This window comes from Lepidochelys kempii, chromosome 7 (assembly GCF_965140265.1).
Source record: "Lepidochelys kempii isolate rLepKem1 chromosome 7, rLepKem1.hap2, whole genome shotgun sequence".
Classification (NCBI taxonomy): Eukaryota; Metazoa; Chordata; order Testudines; family Cheloniidae; genus Lepidochelys; species Lepidochelys kempii.
In genome coordinates, this window is record NC_133262.1 from 92,689,020 (window position 1) to 92,704,332 (window position 15,313).

A 15,313-nucleotide genomic window follows, 5' to 3' on the forward strand; every position below is an offset into this window, starting at 1 on the left:
GCCCTGTCTTTCCATAGGCATTCTTCCCTCTGTGTCCCTCAAGCAGTTATTTTATGGTTCTTCCCAGAGTACATGTGCCAAGAGGAGGGTGAAGTTGAACTGAGGTTAATCCCTTGTTCACTAAGGACCAGATACTGCCCCAGCAACCTGTCACTGCTGTCTACAATACTGATTTCCAAGGCAGACTGATGAGCACTTTTTCTCCTAGGTAGAGAATTTTGAGATTTTTCTCTGCAATGGCATAATAACATAAGAACGACTATACTGGATCAGATCAATGGTCCATCTAGCCCAGTATCCTGTCTTCTGACAGTGTCCAATGCCAGGTGTTTCAGAGGGAATGAACAGAACAGGTATTCATCAAGTGATCCACCCCCTGTCACCTATTCACAGCTTCTGGCAAACAGAGGCTAAGGAAATTTCAGAGCATCATTTTGCATCCCTGTCCATCCTGGCTAATAGCCATTGATGGACCTGTCCTCCATGAATTTATCTAGTTCTTTTTCGAACCCTGTTATAGTCTTGGCCTTCACAACATTTTCTGGCAAAGAGTTCCACATGTTGAATGTGCATTGTGTGAAGAAATACTTCCTTTTGTTCGTTTTAAACCTGCTGCCTGTTAATTTCATTGGGTGACCCCTAGTCCTTGTGTTATGAAGAGTAAATAACACTTTCTTATTTACTTTCGCCATACCAGTCATGACTTTATAGATCTCTGTCATATCCCCCCTTAGTCGTCTTTTTTCCAAGCTGAAAAGTCCCAGTCTTATTAATCTCTCATATGGAAGCTGTTCCATAGTCCTAATCATTTTTGTTTCCCTTTTCTGTACCTTTTCCAATTCCAGTATATCTTTTCTGAGATGGGGCAATGAGATCTGCACACAGCATTCAAGATCTGAGCATACCAGGGATTTATATAGAGGCAATATGATATTTTCTGTCTTGTTATCTGTCCCTTTCCTACTGATTCCCAACGTTCTATTAGCTTTTTTAACTGCTGCTGCATACTGTGTGAATGTTTTCAGAGAACTATCCACAATGATACCACTCAAAAAAGAGATACTGAAAACAGTTAATTTAAATCCCATCATTTTATATGTATTGTTGGGATTATGTTTTCCAGTGTGCATTACTGTGCATTTATTAACACTGAAATTTCATCTGTTATAGTATCAGGACTTCATCTTTGTTGTGGATGCCCTAGTTAGACAAGCCTTAAGACTACAAACTTGATGGGCAAAAATCACTTTGGTAGTTTTGACCTACAAGAGACACTCAAATTTTAAATTGTTAAAGAAGAATCTGAAAGTTGCCTTCCCCCTTGGGTCAGCCCTTTTTACCAAAGGGTTAGCAGATTTGGGGATGCAGTGTCCTGACAGCTTTTCACCTCCTCCAAGGCCTTCAAATGTGCCCAGTTGTGCACACAAGTCTTTTACTTTCTGGGTTTTTTATAGGCACATACTCTGCAGTTTCTTGCTGACTAGAGTAAAGGTGTATTAGGGATAAGTAATTTTGTTGCTCCGTATTCCTCTATACCACACAGTATATAACCCACAATTTTTGTGGTGCTGTTTGAGTTAGGGTTGAGTTTTTCTTTGAATAATTTTGCATGTAGTTCCTTTACATTGGTAGGGTTTGTATTGTTCAGGTAACTTATATCTAAAGTAAATTGGGCAGACAGGCAGACTACTGTATAGAGGGAGTGATATCACAGGAGCTAGTTTGGTGGATTTGGTTTGCTATTTTTTTCTCTCTGCTGAAAAGAGGACATTTAACCATTGTCTGGGCTTTCAGAGGGAACTGAAGAAACCAAATTAACAGATAAGAAATTAACTATTCTCTGAGGTACAGTTTGCATGGTGAAACTGACTATAATTGATCTAATATCACCTGGGAAAAGCTGTAATAGGTATCTGACTCGTGCTTAAAAAGGCAGTTTAATGTTAATGGTAATTTTTGAGGATGCATGATGGACTACCTACCATCTCTTTGTGCCCAGCAACTATCTCTTTCTTTCTGTAAGGGTAAAAAAAATAACCCCCAACCTTTTACACCGGTAATAGTAGTCTGAGTTTTTCCTACTTTGTAACAGATATTCTACCAGGAGAGCTTATGATTAAAAGTGAAGAAAATATCCATATGGGATCAATATAAGAGCAAATATTCAGGTCTTAATTACATCAGAGTTGTTTATTTGTTTATTCCCTGGGGGTTTATGGTTAGGTGTTTGTATGTAGAGCAGTCCATGGGAGAACGACATGTTTAAATTGTATACAAAAAAGACAGGGTGATATTCAGCTGCATCTGACCAGTTTGGTTAATGAGTATCTCATAAAATGTCATTCTGAGCTTTTGGGGAGGTTAGGCATGAAAGGACCTCTCTCTCTTTATATATACTATATATAAATGTTATAGGTATTCATATTGCTTCCCCTCACCATAGTGCCTGAGTGACTCTGGTGCACTGTGTTTGTCCTCTCAGAAGATGGTGTGTAGCACAAACAATGCTACTTATGTGCTGAAAACAAAAATATAGTAGAAATATTTCTATGCTGATGTGAGAATTTCACTTAATCTGAAAAATATATTTCTGAACTATGTAAATAATTTTGTGCTCTAGACAGGAAATATGAACGTGAGAAAAAAACTAAGACCACAAGCTAGAACTGCAGAAACAGCAATATTCTGTGGGAAGTTTCCTTAAACCCAGTTACCCTAAAAGGGGTTTATTTGACAAGAACCTTCATAAAACAAGTAGTTTGCTAGTTACAATTTATAAAAAACAGTTTTAAAGATATGTTAAACTCAAAGTAATCAGAAGAGCAAATGAGCAGAAATATCAAACTGAGTCTTCTGATGTTGACTATATGGCTTGCTGTATATATTTTACACAATGAGTTTTCAGAGAGCCTATCCTTATCATTGCTTGAGAACAGAATAATATTTTATGTGCAATGGCATTAAACCCTGTATGAAGTTTTAACTAAAACGAATTGCACTGTTGTTTATTATGCTTGAAACTTCTCAGGGATATATGAGTGAACTGTGTTATTACATGTTTGAACCAGTTAGATTTTTGAAATATAGGTACTATATCATTATAAACTAACTTCTGAGTAATTGCCATAAGTGTTAATTTTTTAAAAATATATCTTTCAGTTACTAGTGTTCAGGGCCTGTCTAGACTGCAAAGTTAACTGTGAAATTCTATGTCAATCTTGAAAATGGAGATTCAGTTTCTGAGGGATGTTACATTGTTAAAATCACTTTGGGCCCTGTCCTGCATTCCCTGTCTAACAAAAATTATGTATGCACCAAAAATCATTGGGGGCTTTGGGTGCACCAAGAAGGTAGGATCACACTCTTTTGATATCCTGCTCTAGGGACACCAGTGAACCTGAATGAGTTTTCAGTTTGCCTTGTGATACACAATTAGTAGTGGAGAATTGCTTTGCTCATGTAATTCATCCTGTCTTTTAAAAATAAAAATGTCAGGGTTCAGTCTAAAGCTGGTATTTACATTTGATTGTTTATACTCTTCTGTACCTTTGGGGTTTTTTTGATGCAGGGAAAGGTGGCTATAGTTAATCTCTGAAAATACTTGCTTCAAGTTTTACAGGAACTATTTTGTTAAATAACAGAAAGGATTGACTTTGGAATTATCTAACGTAGGTGTTCAGGTTTCATTTTGGAATTGGTTTGGTGTAGAATGAAAGACATTTCCTTGCAGTTTTGAAAACCTTAGGATGATGGGACTACTCTGAAAGGCACATCTGAAAGTGACAAATACTTTCAAATTTTTTTTTATTCCCTATAGTTTGTAGTCAGAGCCTAACATTACTTTTTCTGCCATTTTTTGATTTATTACTTCAGACATATATTGATTTGTGTAATATTTATGCTTCTTAGAGAGCAAATGTGAAAATGACTCTGGTTTGTTTCCTTATTGAAAGAAAACATTAATTGTAGACCATGAAACCAGTACTCAATGCTATTTTCCATCTTTGGCACCCAAGTTAGAAGACAAAATAAAAGCCAATAGATGGGGAGTTCCACTCTGTAAACAAAAAGGATGGAGGAGGTTTTTTCGGGGTTTGTTTGCCCTTCTGGGGAATTAGGAGCTGTTTTGTTGGGGAGGGGGGCGGTGTTGTAGTAGTAGTAGAAGGAGTCAGATGGAGCTACTTTAGGATATAGAGTTGGTTCTAGGTAGCCTGTGCATATTCCCACTTGTGTAATATGCCCTTACCCCAGCACCACTAAGCTTTGGGAACCTTATACAAAACAGTGCCCCTTAGCTGCACTGGACATTCAGAGCTGAGGCTATAAAAGGGCCTCAGTGCTCCTGGGCCAGGCTGGTAGGCTTATTGGGGTAACTATCAGAGCAGGAGTGCTTCAGTGTCCTGGGATTCTTGTTCTCCCGCTAGCTCTATGAGTGTTGCTCTCTTAGCTTCCCTGGCCTGTTGGGACAGCCCATTTTAGATGGTAGAGTCTCAATTTAGTTCTGGCATGAAGTTGAGAAATAATTAGTAAGTGATTTGTAAAAGTGCCTAGAATATGAAAAATGCCATAGCAGGGTTTTCTTCACAATGTGACACAATAGGCCAGGACTAAAGTTCAAAAACTAGTATAGGTGTCTCATACCAAAATGCTTTGGTGACCGATCTAATTTGACCTTTTTTTAATTAGACATGCTGTCTGTAAAGAGAGAATCTGGAATTCTCATATACTTACTACAGGAAGATAATTATCTGTAGAAATCACCTTTATCCATTCCCCAACTATAAGATCACCTCTCTCCTCTTCCTTAACTTTTCACCCCTCATAGGAAAAGGTAGTGAACAAGCATGCAGTCTATGGGAGGATTATATTATAAATAATATATTTATAATAAATAAATTTTGACTGAAATTTGGCATGCATGTCTCAGTCAGAGAATAAGGTTGTGTACCTTAGTTTCTTTTTCTGTGAAATTTGAAAAAGGTATTTTATTGTACAGTTGAAGAATGGATAAAACGGAATCTGTTTGAGTCAAAATCATTTTGTGGAAGAAAGGTAACAGAGGCTACGGTGGGATAGTGCTTGGGATATGCTACAGACCCCAAGGATCCGATTTGGATATAGATGGAGACCTCTTTAATATTTTTAATGAAATAAATACTACTGGGAATTGTGTGATTAGGGGAGACTTTAATTTCCCAGATATAGTTTGGAGAATGAGTGCTACTAATAATGGTATCGCTCAGATATTCCTGGATGTGATATCTAATAGATTTCTTCACCAAATAGTCACCGGACCAACAAGAGGTGATGCCACTTTAGATTTAGTATTGGTAGCAAGGACCTCATAGAAGAACTGATTGTAGAAGACAACCTTGATCGAGTGATTATGATCTAATTTAATTTAAGATAAATTAAAGATAGATAAATGAAAATAGGTCTGTAACTAGGATCTTTGATTTCAAAAGGGCAAACTTTAAAAAATTTAAGGGAAGTAGTTGGGGAAGAGGACTGGACTGAAAACTCAATTATCTGAATGTAGAAGAGGCTTGGAATTACTTTAACTCAAGTTGCAGGAACTATCTGAAGCCTGTACCCGAAGCAAGGAGAAAAAATTTGTGGGGAAGGGTTGAAGACCAAACTGGATGAACAAGCATCTTAAGCAGGTTATTAAGAGAAAGCAGAAAGCCTACAAGGAATGGAAGATAGGATGGATCTTGGAGGTCAGAAAGTGTAGGGGGAAAGTGAGAACTGCCACAAGCCAAGCAGAGTTGGACCTTGTAAAGGGAATTAAAACCAATAGTAAAAGGTTCTTTAGCCACATAAATTAAAAAAAAAGCAAGGAAAGAAGTGGGCTAAACACTGAAGATGAGGTGCAGATTAATGATAGTCTAGGCATGGCCCAACACCTAAACCAATGCTTTACCTCAGTTTTTAATAAGGGTAATGAGATTAGAGGAAGTGGCAGGGCCTAATGGAAACGAGGATATGGAAGTAGAAATTACCACATCCAAGGTAGAAGTCAAACTCAGACAGCTTAATGGGACCGAATCGAGGAGCCCAGATAATCTCCAGCCAACAATATTAAAGGACCAGACACACAAAATTGCAAACACAGTAGCTGGGATTTTTAATGACTATGTAAGTTTGGGGATTGTATCCTATGACTAGAGAATTGTTAATATCGTACCTATTTTTAAGAGAGAGGGAAAAAATGATCTAGGATACTATAAGCCTATTCGTTTGACTTCAATTATATACAAGGACTTGGAACAAATTTTGAAAGAGAAAGTAGTTGAAGGCATAGAGGTAAACGGTAATTAGGATAAAATGCAACATGGTTTACAAAGGTAGATTGTGCCAGACCAACCTGATCTTTTTCTTTGAGAAGATAACTGATTTTTTAGATAAAGGAAATGCAGCAACTCTAATCTACCTGGATTTCATACAGTTCCACATGGTTAATACGGAGAAGATGGGGCTTACTGCAAGAATTGAAAGGTGGGTAAGGAACTGCGTAAAGGGGAGACTACAATGGGTTATACTGAAAGTTGAACTGTCAGACTGGAGGGAGGTTACTAGTGGGGTTTCTTAGGGATCAGTCTTGGGACCAATATATTTAACATTTTCATTAATGACACAGAATTACTCAATTTGGCACAGAACGTGGGAGTGTGCAAATAAATTTGCAGATGAGACAACGTTGGAAACTATCGGCAATACAGAGGAGGACTGGAATATCAGACAAGAAGAAGTGGATGACGTAGTAATAGAAGTGGAGTAATAGAAACTGAATATATTTAATAGTGTAAAGTGAAAAGTCATGCACTTAGGGAATCATTTTTGCTATCAGCTGGGGACATATCATTTCGAAGTGGCAAAGGAAGAGAGAGACCTGGGTGTTTTGATCTATCACAGGATGACTATGAGCCACCAATGTAATGCGGCCGTGAAAAAGGCTAATGCAATCATAGGATGCCTCAGATGAGGTATTTTCAGTCAAGATAGGGAAGTGTTATTACCATTGTACAAGGCACTGGTGAGATCTGATTTGGAATACTACATGCAGTTCTGGTGTCTCATGTTTACGAAAGATGAATTCAAACTGGAACAGGTTCAGAGAATGGCTACTAGGATGATCAGAGAAATGGAGAACCTTCCTTATGAGAGGAGACTTAAGGAGCTTGGCTTGTTTAACCTAACCAAACGAAGGCTGAGAGGAGATACGATTGCTCTTTATAAATACATCAGAGGGATAAACAGCAGGAAGGGGGAGGAGTTTTTTAAGTTAATGGCCAATGTTGGCACAAGAACAAATGGATATAAACTGGCCATCAACAAGCTTAGGTTCATAATTAGTGAAGGTTTCTAAGCATCAGAGGACTGATCAGGAATAGCCTTCCAATGGGGGGAAGTGGAGGCAAAAAACATAACTGTTTTCAAGACTGAGCTTGATAAGTTTAGTGGGGATGGTATGACATTCCAGGGTGCCATCCAGACCTGTGAGGGCCTTTCTCACCCTTGCCCTGCACCCTAGGATGTCTCACAATGCTTTGCTCCTGTAGCTCCCACCTGGGCTACTCTCAAACAGCCTGCCAGCCACACATCAGTCACATTCTGGTGTCCACTTCCAGGTGGCCCCAGCATTCTCACAGTCCTGAATTTCCCCCCAAAACATGTGTTCTGTACTGTCCAGCACTCTTCTGGATCAGATTCTCATGCCAGGATCTACTCCAAAGTCCAAAGGCTGTTCCTTTTGTCGTCTTAGGTGAGAGAGAGAGAGAGAGAGAGAGATGGATAGGGAGAGATATCTTGGGGTGTTTTTGCCCCTCACTTTATAGTTCAGTCCCCAAAGTTCATTGCTACTGTTGGAGTCTTGTGGTGAAAGAGGTTTCAGGCTATTGTTTGCTAAGATACAGATCTGTTCATACAGTAACTCCTTGCTTAACATTGTAGGTATGTTCTTGAAAAATGCAACTTTAAGCAAAATGATGTTTAGCTAATCCAATTTCTCCATAAGAATTAATGTAAATACAGGGGGTTAGGTTCCAGGGAAATGTTTTTCATCAGAGAAAAAACATATATACACACACACAGTATAAGTTTTAAACAAACAATTTAATACTGTACACAGCAATGATGATTGTGAAGCTTGGTTGAGGTGGTGAAGTTAGAGTGTGGAAGAGGGTGGGATATTTCCCAGGGAATGTCTTACTGCTAAATGATGAACTAGCATTCAGATGAGCCCTCAAGGGTTAACACATTGTTATTGTAGCCTCACACTCTACAAGGCAGCACGAATGGAGGGAGAGGAGACATATCCTGTGTGAGAGAGATGCGCATTGCCCCTTTAAGGATGCTGTCACCACTCTAAGTACATTGCCTTTTTAAGTAGATCAGCAAGTTGAGACAGTAGCTGCGACCAGCAAGCTCCCTCCGTCCAGAGCCCTGTCGTGTCTCCACCCTGCTCTATATGGAGAAGGGGTAAGTGGGGGACAGGAGCAGGGGGGTGGGGGCCACCCTGAAATTAGTGAAGGTTACTACTGACACACCCACACACACCCCCACACAGCAAGCAGGAGGCTCCCAGGAGCAACACATGGCAGTGCGGGCAGCTACAGCACAGGGAACTTAGGGGAGTGGGGAGCTGATAGGGGGGCTGCCGGTCCATCTGGGTTCCAAGCCCCTACCAGCTAGCTCCAATAGGCTGCTCTTCCTGCCAGCAGTGGACAATGCAGGTGGCTGCCAAACAACATTATATGGGAGCATTGCAGAACTTTAAACAAGCATGTTCCCTAATTGATCAGCAACATAAGAACGAAACAGCATTAACCGGGATGACTTTAAGTGGGAAGTTGCTGTGCTTGCTCCTCTTCCTTGCCAAAAAATGGCCACTTGATAGATGATTGTCCATCTACTTTTATTATATCTGGTTGGAGGTGTCATCTTGTCCTTTGTCTTTGAGAAACTAGTTTACCCAAACTTGTCTGGTAAACACATTTCAGACCTAATTTAGCTGTTTATAACTTTATATATAAATAATCATGATATTATTGACCAGTGAGTTATTAGTTTTCAAATGATACTTTACAATGCATATTTTGTACAAAGATTATTATAGTAGCATGTGGTATGTGAATACCATTATAGATGGTATGATGAGATTGCCTATACTGGCATATGGTCCATCCAGGCATATGGTCTGTGACTGCTAGTGGCAAATATCTCCAACTGCTGGACATTGGACACTACATGGGGAGGACTCAGAGTTACTACAGTGAAATTCCTTCCCAGGTGTCTGGCTGGTGGGTGTTGCCATCATGCTTGGGGTCTAACTGATCATCATATTTGGGGGCAGGAAGGAATTTTACCTCCAGGTCAGATTGGCAGATTGCCTTCCTCAGCAGCATGGGGCACGGGTCACTTGCTGGTTTAAACTAGAGTAAATAGTGGATTCTCTGTAACTTGAAGTCTTTACGTCAGTAATACTCAGACCTCCATGCTTCAGGAGTCAAATTAGTGATCAACAATACCCAAAAGAGTCACAGTAGTGTTAATTCATTTTTTTAAAATTTATTTATTTATTTATTTATTTTAATTTATTTTTACACACACACAGCAAAATGACTGACCAAGTATTATTATTTTATCAACTACAGTTGACTAATAACCTAGTAAAAGCATCCTGATTGGTTAATAATTAAATCACACAGTGTTTTAATATCATCTGCCACAAAGAGCCTCAGGAGACATTCTACAGAACCACTTGCAAGCCTAAGTCTGATTATCACTGCTTTTAAATCATGATTTGAGGACTTCATTAACTCAACCATAAGTTATGACTCTGTTACAGAAGTAGGTGGTTGGGGTTCTGTGGCCTGTAATGTGCAGGAGGTCAAACTAGATGATCACGATGGTCCCTTATGACCTTAAAGTCTATGAGTCTAAATAAACAAACTGCAGTTAGGAGTTTCAGATGATACACACACACAGCTTCAAACAGCTTTGTTTGCTACATTGTCATTTTGCAAGTTAATAACATCTAATATGCATGATAAGGGGTCAAGGATGGGAAATTTAAGGGCTTTTTGTTTAGAAAATATTAATAATGGTGTTAGTAAAATGTTAATTACTACTTCAGTATTTTTAACACAGAGATTTACCATAATTTCCAGAAAATAACATGCTCTTTTCATTGAATTTTGATGCTGAAAATTAAAGGAGGTGTGTGTATGAGTGCATTTTCTCTTCTACATTATTAATTATTGTGAGGGCAAGTAGAGTGCGCAACAGACATCTCGCATAATCCAACAGCAAACACTGCATTTGTGATGTGACCTCTGAGTGACTCTAGAATTGTTCTGTTTCCCTAGTATTACTATATTGTACCTTATTTGTTTGCCTTAGAGTCCTGTTTGTTGTCCAGGTTCTGAACAACGTACTTTACTGTTGGTGAGAGGAGATGAAACAGTGAGGAGAGGAAGGAAGAGAAAACAGGAGAGAAGAGGAAACAGAGAGGGAGAGGAGACCAAAAGGAGAGGTGAAGAGGTAGAAAGAAGAGGATAGACTAAGTGGACAGGAGAGTGGGTGAGATTAAGAGAGGTAAAAGAACATTGTTAGCTTTAGCAATAAAAACATAGATGCATGTTATTTTCTGGAAAATATTATATCTGTTCTTGGCAGCTGTATTGAAACAATGGGTCATATTTTAGTGATCAGAAAATTGAGAGAGAATTGATATCAAAACCCTGCATTTTTAAGTCTCTAAACGCCCTTGTACATAGTGTCTAACCATAAATACAGTATGTGGTGGGTTTTTTATGAGAGACTGTAGATGAACTGAAGGCTTAAAAACCTATTAGGACAGCTGTCTATTGACCAAATTTAGACCTGGATTAAATGAGTGCAACTCCTGTCAGGTGTAACTGGATCACAAACCAGTGTAAATGAAAAAGTAGCACAGCTAGCATCAATTTGGCACCTGGTAGCCTCAGTTCTCACCTGTGCCAAATTCACGCTCCTTGGGGAAAGTTGGGAGATGGCTCAAAGCACCTTTTTGCTTCCTTGATCCTACGCGGCTGATGGCCAAAAGGATTCCCAGCATAATTTAGAGCAGTCTCTAACTTATGCTCGCAGCAACCAATCAGCATCCTGGGGGATCTGGCAGAGCCCTCTGTGCTCAGACCTGCTCCTAGAATGTCCCACTCCATCACTCCCTCTATGTGAAGAAGTGAAACAAGTTGCATTGAGCCAACTACTCTAGCTTTACTTTAGAGACTAACCAATTTATTTGAGCATAAGCTTTCGTGAGCTACAGCTCACTTCATCAGATGCATACTGTGGAAAATACAGAAGACGTTTTTATACACACAAAGCATGAAAAAATGGGTGTTCATCACTACAAAAGGTTTTCTCTCCCCCCACCCCACTCTCCTGCTGGTAATAGCTTATCTAAAGTGATCACTCTCCTTACAATGTGTATGATAATCAAGGTGGGCCATTTCCAGCACAAATCCAGGAACCCCCCCCCCCCAAACCCACTCTCCTGTTGGCAACAGCTTATGTAAAGTGATCACTCTCCTTACAATGTGTATGATAATCAAGGTGGGCCATTTCCAGCACAAATCCAGCTTTTCTCCCCATACCCCCCCCCCACTCTCCTATTGGTTTGTGGTGGTGGGGGGGGGGGGAGAGAGAACCTGGATTTGTGCTGGAAATGGCCAACCTTGATTATCATACACATTGTAAGGAGAGTGATCACTTTAGATAAACTATTACCAGCAGGAGAGTGGGGTGGGGGGAGAGAAAACCTTTTGTAGTGATAAACACCCATTTTTTCATGGTTTGTGTATATAAAAACATCTTCTGTATTTTCCACAGTATGCATCCGATGAAGTGAGCTGTAGCTCACGAAAGCTTATGCTCAAATAAATTGGTTAATCTCTAAGGTGCCACAAGTACTCCTTTTTGCGAATACAGACTAACACGGCTGTTACTCTGAAAACTACTCTAGCTTTGTGTCACATGTGGGATTCTCAGCGGGAAGAGTCCAGGGTTGAGTCCCCAGCAAAGCAGCCAGAACAGGGACCAAGGATTTAGCCTAATGAGTGTCAAAATTCAGGGTGCAGAAAGTGGGGTGATCAGGAAAAGAAACTTACAGAAGGGTTTAAAAGCAAGCCCACCCCACCACTTTCTTATACCTCTTTGCTAACAGCTTGACAATAGAGTGGAATCATCTTTGCTTTATTTTTTACTTTACTTTTTGTTTTCGATCTTGTCCTTCTGTTCTGTGGTGTGTAAATTACATTCATTTCCCACACCCAATTAATGCAATATTTGTGTATATGCTATTCTAGCACTTACTCCAATCTGCACCTCCCTTTATATCACCATTGAATTTAGTCCTATGGTTTTACTATTCTATAATATATAGTTATATTTTATATGGAACTGTTAGATTATTTTATCAATAGTCTGAATTGTTGATACCCAAAATACATACATTCTCTTTTAATCTAAAGATTATTTGGATGTCATATTACTATAGAAAACTGTATGTTTTGTTAATATATAAAAAAGCAGTGTCATAGAAACTGAGTTCCTATCCAGGCTGGTAGAAGTAATAGCAGACGCATATTCTGTCTTGTTTCATAAAGTTTAAGATAACAACTTCAGTACTAGGTAGTTACCCTCGTCTGTTTACACACACCGAGATAAAAATATATTTGCTACCATTATCTGTAAGTAGCCTTCCTTTTGTTAGTTTGTGACACAAAACTATAACCTTATGAAACATAATGTTTGTGTGTGCTAGCACTCTATATTAACCCAGTGGTTATTTTTCTGTATGGCTACCTGTTTTTAATTATTTTTAAGAGATGGTGTGTCGTTGCTTTGTTTGGTGGTACCTTGATACTGTAGTGATGGACATCTTAAAAATGCTTATGAGCATAATAGTTTATAGCAACATTCTTTAGTCCAGAAAAAAAACACAGTCAACCAGAAATTTACCAGAGAAACATTACGGTCAATGAATTTATTATTTAAAGTTGACTACAATGGCCACCATCTTAAAATGGTTGGGGGGGTGGTTACATTTTATCGTTTTTCTAATTGTCCTTTTCAAATATTAAGTGAAACACAATAATTTGCATGTGATAGAAATTGAAAAATACTATGAATGTTTTATATAGTGAGATTGTTTTTCTCCTCTTTCTTCCCCCCTTCCCTTTTTCTCTGTATTTTTTTAAATACTGACACCTGAAGTTATGCCTGATTCTGTAACAAATCAGTGCAAGGGATGGGTGAGAGGAGATAAGTGTGAATATATTTTTCTCATGTTTTTCTTTTTTTTTCATTTTGAAATCTATTGGGTTGTGAATGATGTATTACTTACCAGGAGCATTGTTATATAATTCCTGAAATGTTTGTTTAGGAGGCTTTTTAAATTTGTTTTTAATTACTTATAAGGGGTGTCTAAAATCCTGCATAGGCATCTTCTTTCTTTGAAAGAAATTTTTTTTTTCTTCCTTGAAAGGTTGGATAACACATTAGAGGAAATTATATTTAAGCTGGTGCCTGGACTTCGAGAACGTAAGTTTGATTAGTTTTGCTACCTTTTTTGTGTTATTGGAAGCAGCATTTCTAGTGATATTTCTATATTGCTGATCTGAAACATCACTTTGCTTTTGTTTGATGTTAACTAGAGGAACTTCAGCGTGAGATCGAATTTTGGAAGAAAAACAAACCTCAAGAAAATGGACAAGGTGATTTTTTTGTTGCTGTTCTAGCTATAAATTTAATAATGTATCTGTTCAGTAATGTAATGGCTCCTCCATAGGCCGCAGTCCCATGCAAATACTGGTGTTTGTGTATAGGTCCATTGAATTTAGTGGTTGGAACTACACAGGTGCATAAAATTACACTTTTGCATACGTGTTTACAGGATCAGGGCCACGATACCCTGATGTTTGTCTATTTAGCAATTGTAAATTTTAAATCTAACAATTTCATCCTTATTTTTACTTGCATTTCCCAATAATATTCCCATGTTTGAGATTCATACTACTTTCTGCTTTGAATTCTTAATATCTTTTATACTTGATGTTTTCTACTTTGATCCTAGTTATAATCTACCAGGGGTAAAACATAGAACTACGTGAGTCTTTATATACAGTTGATTTCTTTTGTTATCAAATTTGGCCAGCTGTTAAGTGGGAGGTTGTCAAGAATTAGGTTTGACAAGTAACAGAAATATTTTTCCACAAGTGCTAAACAATTGCTTTATATATATTCCAGAATGGATGTCTTTCACTATTTAGTCTTAAAAATCTTTGGGACTCCTTTATTGAGCTGATAAGTAGTGCAGAAAATCCAGGGGTTTTGTATTCTCTAAACTGGCTTCATGATTTGGATGCCACAGCGTGTTTGACTTTTTGTAAACCATTTAAAGACACACTGTCAATCCAAAGAGAGATTTATTATGCTGTATGAGGATCATCTGTTTCAAAGAGGCATTGTCAAGTACTCTTTTTATAAATTTTTTATATATTTTCTGTTTATAATATCCTCTTTGCAGTTTGAAAAAATAATATTTCCTACCTCACTAGTACTTTGTACATTTACATTTGGCAAACATTACAGGGACAACTTTAATTTTTTCTCTTCCTATTAATACAATTATTTTAATGTTAGCCTATAGTACAATTTAGACAAAACTTTACTAGTCCACTACAAAGTACCAGATATAATTAGAAGTACATATTAAATAAACTTAAGACAAATATATTTATTTATTAATTTTTATTAAAGATAAACAGAACTGTTGATAGTGTTATTTACTCATCATAATGATCCATTAAAAGAAGGGTGTCCTTTACAAGATAAAGGAATATAACAGAGTCAAGGAAATACACTGTAAATTACCAGTTACTGTAAATTTATACAGTTGTAAGGATTGTACGATTGATATATTTTTAACCAGTTCGTCCTTCTAGATCTTCCTCAAACAGTTCAGTTGTTAATCTAAGGACTTCTTTGCTTTGTAGATCAAAGTGTAGAATATAAACGGGTTATGTAGGCTGGCTACTTCCATCTCACCACGATGAAGTCTTCTTGGTTGTCATCTAGGCTGAAAGGTTGCTTGCCTTTGCTCCTACTGTGCGGTTGTTGTGACATTTTGGGGATCACCCAGGTGATTCTTTCACCACCTGTCTTGTAATTTTGGGTGCTTTACTGCTATGCTATAAGAGCTCAGAGTTTTGACACCAGTAGCCAGCCTACAAGCATAAAGGTCTCAACCCTGGCTTCCACCTGC

The 15,313-nt window shown here is 38.2% G+C and overlaps 1 protein-coding gene across 7 annotated transcripts in view; it reads left to right on the top strand.

Annotated features, from left to right (window-relative positions):
• The window catches only part of PCGF5 (polycomb group ring finger 5), a 149,284-nt gene that overhangs the window by 12,716 nt on the left and 121,255 nt on the right, over positions 1 to 15,313 (top strand). For all 7 annotated transcript variants that reach the window (XR_012160028.1, XM_073353828.1, XM_073353829.1 and 4 more), the window contains exons 4-5: positions 13,535 to 13,590; positions 13,704 to 13,763. Coding sequence is in view for 6 of the 7 variants with exons in the window: in XM_073353828.1 (XP_073209929.1) it covers positions 13,535 to 13,590; positions 13,704 to 13,763 (116 nt within the window). In the remaining variant the exon portion in view is untranslated. The remainder of the gene's footprint in view (positions 1 to 13,534; positions 13,591 to 13,703; positions 13,764 to 15,313) is intronic.